The sequence below is a fragment of the Malus sylvestris genome, chromosome 11 (genome assembly GCF_916048215.2).
Source record: "Malus sylvestris chromosome 11, drMalSylv7.2, whole genome shotgun sequence".
Taxonomy (NCBI): Eukaryota; Viridiplantae; Streptophyta; class Magnoliopsida; order Rosales; family Rosaceae; genus Malus; species Malus sylvestris.
The window spans coordinates 12,287,333-12,295,577 of NC_062270.1; the positions used below are offsets into that span (position 1 = coordinate 12,287,333).

The window sequence follows — 8,245 nt, forward strand, 5'->3', positions numbered from 1 at the left end:
ACATATGTTGACGTGAGGAGGAACATATTTACAAGTTATATCATCGGCAAAATTGCCTAAATCTCAGGACGTTCTTCGAATCAATCATAGATTTTATTGAGATAGGTAAATCAAGGGGACAACCCCCCCTCGCTGAAGAACCGTTTATGAAAATTTCATCTCGTATGGCTCAAACAGAAACACCTAAATACTAGTTCTAATGGATGTGTGAAATATAAAGTACTAAAGAATAAAATCTGAAAGCTCTTCTTTGTGGTTATAATGCCAAAAAATCAAGTCAGCTCATTTGTCTATATATTGATTGTTATAGGCCTCTTGAATCTTCCATCTACCTATTTTCTTTGGTGTTATTTATGTTTAATGCGGCTTTATTGCTGTTTTCTTTACTATTGAGGGTTTAGGGATAAGGAGAAAAAGATAAAAAAAACAATATCAGGTATTTATCAGGTGTTTATCTGGGATAAGGAGAAAGGCAAAAAGAGAAATGAAAATGTGAGACGTCAAACCATTTTGAGAGCAGAGTTTACATTCATTGAACAATCTTTTCCTTTGCTTACAAAGTTAATTACAAGCCAACTTTCGGCTGCATTACAACATTAGCAACACAATCCCAATTTCCCTTGCCAAAAATCTATCCTCACCAGTCACCACCTAATTCAGCATTATTTTTCCTCCACTCACCCAAATTGTTCTCAGCACCAACCCCACTCACATAAAGTTCGAAAGAAAAATAAAAACAGAAATTACAGAAATAAATAAAGAATAATCAACTAACAGAAATTTAATTTTTAAAATTTGGCACACCTTGATGGCAGACCTGTTTGATGGTCAACCATCACTATCTCTGTGGCATTATTGCATCCAATTACATCCTGCCCCAACTTTGCCCCAGCTGCCTTTAGGCCTTTCAGAGAGACTGGCTGGTTGAAGAGGTTCAAAGATGGCAGCCTTGAGGCTGGAGGCAATTTCCCACCTGGCAAAAAGTTTCTAAAGTCTTCCTTCAACAATGGCACCTCAAAATCTGACTTGTCATGCTTCACAACATTGTCCTTGGCACTGATATGTGCCCCGGGTTCCATATGGTTAGTCGAAAAGCTTGCCTGGTTCGGAAAGTTTGGATAGAGACTGACGTACCCTCTGAGATACATCATGTCTATGAGGAACTTTTTCCATGAAGCTTGCCAGCCATTAGTCCTGGACTTGGGAATTTGAACCGGGTTTTTCTTGGCGTCTTCTGTGAACCTCATGTTCATGTAGACATAGAATTCTCTCCATTGCTTGGGGAAGAAGACTGCACCCCAACTGCATGGTAACTGATGGACATATGGTGTGTTTGGATGGATGTTCTTGAAAAATTCGGTTGGATTCCACTTAGGCCTTTCTTTCACCACTTCAACCAGCTTAGGGGTGTAAAGAGAGATTGAGGAGAGCTCTGGGAGGGACACTTGGGGGTCATAGTGATAGGCTAAGAGGGCGTATTTGATCCATAAGTAGTAGTAAGGAGAGACTTCAATATCATCCTCGAGTAACAGACCAAAATCGTCGTCGGATGAAGGGTACCAACTCTCGCTGACAGCTCGAATAAGCCCTCCTTGGATGATTCGTCTTCTGAGGGTTTTCGGGCCATGAGGCCAGTCAAAGGAACTTACTAGTTTAATAGTTGCCTCATCCACTTTACTGTCCATGTTAAAGCTGATAGGTACCTCATCACCAAGATAGTAGGCATCACTGAGAGATTTGAGCAGCCTTGTAAGTGAGTGAACTCTGTTTTGGGTGATGATGTTGATGGATAACCGCATTTGGTTCCAATCTGCATTCGAGAAATTCGTAGGTAAGATGCATGCTAAAAGAAAGTATGAAAGGGTACGGAAAGTTAGTGATACATTTTAAAGAAAATTTGTTATCTTAATTGGAGTTAAAAGCTATCAATTTATCTTACTTGGCAGTGCGGTTGTTCTAAGATCAGCCATCCAAAGAACCTTAGAAATCGAAGGCCTTGGTAAATGAACCAATGTTGTAGCATTCGTATTTGTTTCTGTCGCCATTTTCAATGCTTTCTTCACATTAGGATCAATGTCAGCCACTGTGATCACTACACTTGGGTTGTGAATCTTGATCAATCCTTTCATGCTAGCATACACTCCTTGCAGCACTACCACCTCCGAGTTTGACACTCCTGAAAGAGCTCCCACAGCCAAATCGAATATCTTAAACCTTCGCTCTTTACAGACCAACATAGGCCACTTGAGAGCAGTTGCTGCGTCTTCACAACTGCAGTAACTTCCGCCCGAGACAGCAATGTAAGCTTTCTTGCCAACGGTAGACCTGAATTTCTCAAGAAGGGGTGCAAGTGCCTTAACTTCATCAACCGAATGAGCATAAAAGAGAGCATCAACCTTTTGAGGATACATTGCAGCCCACTGAGTGATATAACCAGTAGATAGTGCTTTCCACCATTGATCATCTCGGACTTGAACGATATCCTTGAAAATTACAGTGGTTTCTGACACATAAGCAAGCCTATGTTCACTGTCGCCCCAAGTTTCCTTATCATTTGAGTCAACTGGAAGAACAAATGATCCTGCATTTCTGTACTTTTGAAGCTGATAGCTGCATTTTCACCAAAATAAAAAGTAACCATTAGAACTATTCCAAATGGCTAAATATAATCCAATTTGAGAATTGTATATCCAGTTGATAACAGATTACTCAGAAAAAATTCTGAAAACAGTAAAATTTTAACACTTGGGTTTGATCGAAATTCAATTTTGTCGAAGGATGAAAATCTAACTACCTCTCTTGTATTACAAAATTTAGACTTTGGATGAAATTGAGGTTCCACTATAAAAACAATTAGTAATATGGGGAGTAGCTCAAAATACCATGATGAAATTGAGGTTCGACCATAAAACCAATTGGTAATATGGGGAGTAGCCCAAGATCATATAAGCACATAGCAAACCTTGTCCCTCACCAATGTGGGACAACTCTTAACAACTTGTAGGCACAAATAAATGCCTTAGTGTGTGTGAACTAAACTACAGGGCTGCCCTCCATATATGACCAGTCACTTTAATGCCCTACGTAATTACTAATCCACTACTCTAGGCTCGGTGCCACAAACACTCCTAGATTACATGGAGAATGGTATTCAGAGTTTAACTTGTAACCAATGTTCCAATGTTTTTGCAAGAAATATTTGAAATTTTAGTTGTTGGTTTGATCAGCCTAATACAAAAGAATCGACTGCTGTAGTTGGCAATGTCCTCCCAAACCAAATGCAATGAAATAATAATCCCACAATGCAAAAGGGAATTTGGCAATGTCCTCCCAAGCCAAATGCAATGAAATAATAACCCCACAATGCAAAAGAGATCTGGAAAATTTCGACATGCGCAACGTGGGAGTAAGTAAAGTACAAGACACAAGCAAGTGGATGCAGAAAATCAATTAGTGGAAACAAGGAAACAAAAATACCAAATATTAAAATAAAATAATTAATATGTATATCCACAACAGACAAGTTGACCACATTATTAGAGCAATAGTGTTTATATTCCTTCACACAAAGTAATCCCAATTAGAAAGAAAATCTGATTTAAGTACGGAATTAAAACTTGAAAGGGCCAAATGGTGACAGAGTCAATCTTCAACCTTTTCTACACTTTGTGTTCGCAGTTTATTCCAAATCAATTTTCTAATGTATGCCTGAATTAATTTGATTTTTAAACATATGATGACTTATAGGATTTGAGTCTAAAGTTTCCAGCTAAGCCAATCCAATTTCTGATTTAAAAACTTAGAAGTGCTGGCTACTTGGCTGAAATTAACAACATTTCGTGCAGATTTAACAGTAATTTTCTGTAGTAATTAAGAATATAAGCCTATATCAAGGTAAAAACTTCTCTACTAAGATGAAAATAATCAAGCGGATTAGTTCAGTTGGGTAGAGCAGTGTGCTCACCCCGTATATTAGAGCAGTTAATATTATCGCTTTCTAAAAAACGGATGAAAATCAGTCAAAAATGTACCTGAGGTGTAGATCTTCGCCAGTCGAAAAGGTGAAGGGTTTCTCAATGAAAAGTGTCTTGATATGCTCTGCAGACAAGAACCAAGAACTGGAAAGGAAGTCCACCTGCACAATTTTATCCAGTGTGATATCATAAGCAGGGTCAGGCAAATAAAGCCCTGCCTCCTTAGACCTGAACTTTCTGTAGCTTGGAAAGGTAAAATCCTTCTGCCTGAATGGCAAAATTCTCCCTATGCTTCCCAAAACCGCATTCTTGTACTTCTCCGTTCCCGCTACATGTGACAAAATCTGCAGCATTTTCTTCCCAGGAATCATGTCATCATCAAGAATGTACACAAGATCGGCTTCGGTTTGTAGAGCCATTTGGAACCTTCCATAGTACTTGAAGTCATAGCTTGAACTTATGAAGCTTATCCTCGAATCGTTGTAGCTTTCGACAATTCTCTTCAATGAAAGCTCATTTGGGCTACCAAATGAAAGCACCCAAACATGGTGGAAAGGAAGGGTTTGTTGAAGCAAGGTGTCCAGCTGAGCACAAAGTGTTTTTCTCTTGAAGTGGTTTAAGATCACTGTGACTTTTGGTCTGTTGGGGCCTTTCAAATCCCACTTCGATTTCATTGCCATCAACTGAGCAAGAGTTTCCGTGCCAATGGATTTTCTCTGAAAGTCCAAAACCTCATTGTAAAGCTCTGTCTTAAGCTTGATCATCTGGGCATCGTTGGACTTCTTCTGCATGAAATCAATCTTTTCATGCTCGCAAACTAATGAGGGTGTGATTGGAAGGCTTTCGGTTTGAACAAGAGAAGCGGATTCTTGATAGTGGTTGAGAATGTGGGGTTGGATTATATAGTGTTTCCATTGCTGTGCAATCTTGGTAGCCCATGCAAAGTCTGGTTTGGTTCGTAAATCGATCGAAGGGCTCATGTAGTAAAGGAGGAATGTTGCATAAACTGCAAAGGCAAATTGGAGACAAGTGAGAGCAGTTACAAGCCTAGAAGAAGTGCTCTTAAGAGACTTCAATTTGGCCTTCCCTCCCACATAATCATTTAGCATTCCTTCCAAGTAGTCCGCACTTCTCGTGTTTGAATTTCGAGCCATTTCCATCATTTGAGTTCAAGTCCAGATCAATCTCACACCTGAAAGAAAAAAAAATATCATCAACAAACAATTCATAAATCGGTCATCGGCCTTGGATCTTGAGCTACAAAAAACTTGTGAGGCAATTTAAGTTTGAAACTCACCAAAAACAAGAACCCAAATGAGCAAAAACAACAAATATGAAATTATTGGAGTGCTAGCTATGAAACAAGTAGAGGTTGAGATTATTAACGAAATTTCATCAAACACTTGGACCTCACCACCACCAACCACCTTGAGGAGAAAAGGTTTTGAGGAGAGGCCAAAGGGGCTTTCAGGTAAGCTGGTCCTAATTGTGTTGACAAGCTTTGAGGGGTCATGTGTTTATATATATCTATGTATCCATATGTATGTATATGTTTAGAAGGAAAAGTACAAGAAAAGTGAAGGGGAAGCACCCCATGGAAAATGCAGCAAAGGTCACATGGGGCAAAACGCATATAATTTAAAGGGACGGTAAGGATTAAGTTATAAGAAGATTGTTTTTTTTAGCCGCGTTCCCTTCACTACAACCCTTACATTTCCACCCATACCGTTGAAAGCCGGCTTTGCTGCCGCAGATAAGGGCTCCTCCTGCGTTTTCGGCACTGCTATGTGACAAAAAATTCTCACTCTCCTCTCTCTCTGTCTCATATTTACTGCCCACTGAGACCCCACAAGACAATCGAAGCCCTTAAATTCTGAACCTTAGAAGTCTATAATCATTGTTTAACGGACATTATAGAAACCCAATTGGCCAAATCCCCAAAAATTCACATAGCAGAGAACATCTAAACTAATGAGATTAAATTTGTCAAAATCTCAATTCCCAAGAAAAATTGGTATCTGATTTTGTCTTAAGACGGTCCACACATGGAGTTCATGAACCAGGAAAGAAAAAGAAGTAGTAGTGCATACGCCAAGTTATAAGATACAAATTGATGTGGCAATATTTTATTTGTTTTCGGTCTTAGTCGGTTATAAAAATTATGTATTCACAAAAAATAAAAATTGGAAATTTGCACATCATTTAGTAACAAATGTTGGTACTCATACTTCCTAGTTTGATTATGAAAAAAATAAATAAAAAGCAGTACTAGATACAATAACTTATAAGATACAAACTAATGTGTCAGTGCTTTATTTTTTATTTGATATTTGTCCAAAGGAAAATGAAGACAACGTAGAGGTAAGACTCCTACAAGCTACCTTGATGATGAAGGAAATGAGTAGAGGTAAGAGAGAAGTTCCTCTTTCAGCTTTTCTCCTTCAGCAAAACAGGCGAAAGCTAAACCTGAAATTCACACCACCACCATACACTCTGAACGAGAGCTGCCGCATAGGGTTACAGAGAATGATGCATGTGCATGAGAGGCATAAAGATCGAGTACTATAGAGATAATTAGTTCATAAATAACTAAACAAATCTTTATGTACATTTGAAATATATATACTTTGACCATATGAAGATACCTAATTGTACATTGCAGCAAGCTGTAATTTGTTGATGGGTTTTTGCCAAACTTTGACAAGTTGAATGCAAGAAACCTTTATTCCTGCGAATTTTGCTTGCAGTGGGGATAATCCAAATGGGTTTGTACCCTTTATTCAAGGAAAATTAGAAATTAGAAGGCAAAGTATGAATTGAGAGAGAGAAATTTCCTGTATTGCATAAACTGGTCAAGTCGTATTTTTGTTGGTGAATTGCCATTAGAATTGCGGAAGCTGAATAATTAAGAAGAAGATGGGATATTAGGTTTCATAACATTTGCAACGAGGAAAGCTATGCTTACACGTTTGCTCATACACATCTTGACAAAGTTGGTCACTGGTCATTCAATGTGCTACAAAATAGATTTACTGCTTGGAAATGATAAAAGAGCATTTCGGTTAAGAAGAAGGGTTGAGAAAATAAACTAGTTATATTGAGAAAATACCTAATCAATACATGGAAGTCCTTCAGACAAAATTTACTTTTGCATACGGAAGTCTTTTAAAAAATAACAGTAAAGAAAAAAAGTGTTTTTGCTCACTCTGTCTGAAGTCATTCCCATTGGGCCCAAAAAAATTAGTCTTGATCCAATTTTATAAAAATCAAACTCCTACAATAAAGTGGAAATGCTTTTTATATTAGCATCCCATATTAAAATTTAGAGGCTTTTAGATCCAGGTCCAAAATCACAGAGTGATTTTATGAGTAAGTCCAGTTATCTAATTATATGTATTTATTTCTGTTATACTCATTTAATGTTTTCTAAAAATATTAAAAATCAATTAAAATCTTTTAATATTATGCATTTTCCAACTCCAAAATATCTAATTAATATCTTATAATAAAAATACTAATATACTAACATAAATCTATCTACAAAACATTCTACCCTAACTCAAGTAGCAAATTTATGAATGTATATTATACCTATAAGTGAGATATGAAACCTAACTAAAAGGTAGAAGATTATGAAAAAAATCTGTCATATAGGTAGATAAATACAATTAACCTGTAATATAGGTTGATTATAAAAATCTGTAATATAGGTAGATAAATACAATTATTTTTGACGAATGAAGCACGAAATCAATATTTCGGAAGCTTCACATGAGGTAAGACTTCATATTCTTTATTGTTTTAGTGATTTTAACGACATCGATAATTATTTAATATTGGTTTTGCTGCATTATTCAAGCTTCTATGTTCGTATTCATCTTTTAGGGATCATAGAGATTAGATGAAGAATTAAAAACCTAAAATTACCACCAATTATTAAAAACAAACGACATGGGTTTAATGGTGGAAAACCACATATGCTTTAAATCCCAGGAGGCATCTTTTGTCAAAATTCTAGGCGGCATTTTTTTATCCAAATTAAAAGCTTTATAAGATTTGATAAATGTGGGGTGTATAGAAAATGTGGGGTATATAGAAAATATGGGGTGCATGTAGAAAATGTAAGGTGTATATTGAGAATGTGAGGTGTGAGGGTATTATGGGGAAGTAAGTAGGGTGTATTAAGATAATTTTTCATTGAAAAAGAAAATGTGGGGTTTATTTAACAATTTGTGGGGTGTTAATATAATAAGCCAATCGGAAAATCTGAA

The 8,245-nt window shown here is 37.0% G+C and overlaps 1 protein-coding gene across 5 annotated transcripts; it reads right to left on the reverse strand.

Annotated features, from left to right (window-relative positions):
- Positions 1 to 493: 493 nt before the first annotated feature.
- LOC126588534 (uncharacterized) lies at positions 494 to 6,820 on the reverse strand. Of its 5 annotated transcripts, XM_050253638.1 has the most exons (5): positions 6,620 to 6,820; positions 6,356 to 6,478; positions 4,032 to 5,166; positions 1,940 to 2,610; positions 494 to 1,810 (listed from the first exon to the last, which is right to left on the reverse strand). In XM_050253638.1, exons 3-5 carry the CDS (start codon positions 5,135 to 5,137, stop codon positions 789 to 791), a joined length of 2,799 nt encoding a protein of 932 aa, XP_050109595.1. In that variant the 5' UTR covers positions 5,138 to 5,166; positions 6,356 to 6,478; positions 6,620 to 6,820; the 3' UTR covers positions 494 to 788. The 5 variants fall into 5 exon arrangements, with proteins under 5 accessions (XP_050109595.1, XP_050109593.1, XP_050109592.1 ...); XM_050253636.1 differs by lacking the exon at positions 6,620 to 6,820 and having other exon boundaries at positions 6,356 to 6,513; XM_050253635.1 differs by lacking the exons at positions 6,356 to 6,478; positions 6,620 to 6,820 and adding an exon at positions 5,389 to 5,490.
- Between the last annotated feature and the right edge of the window lie 1,425 nt (positions 6,821 to 8,245).

What these genes read in the sequence shown, in the direction of transcription:
- LOC126588534 (XM_050253638.1), bottom strand. Translation starts at nt 5,137, where the DNA reads ATGATGGAAATGGCTCGAAATTCAAACACGAGAAGTGCGGACTACTTG. An exon ending in GGCGAAGATCTACACCTCAG is followed by an intron (nt 2,611 to 4,031) that starts GTACATTTTTGA and finishes GTGAAAATGCAG; the next exon opens with CTATCAGCTTCAAAAGTACA. An exon ending in TAGAACAACCGCACTGCCAA is followed by an intron (nt 1,811 to 1,939) that starts GTAAGATAAATT and finishes TCTCGAATGCAG; the next exon opens with ATTGGAACCAAATGCGGTTA.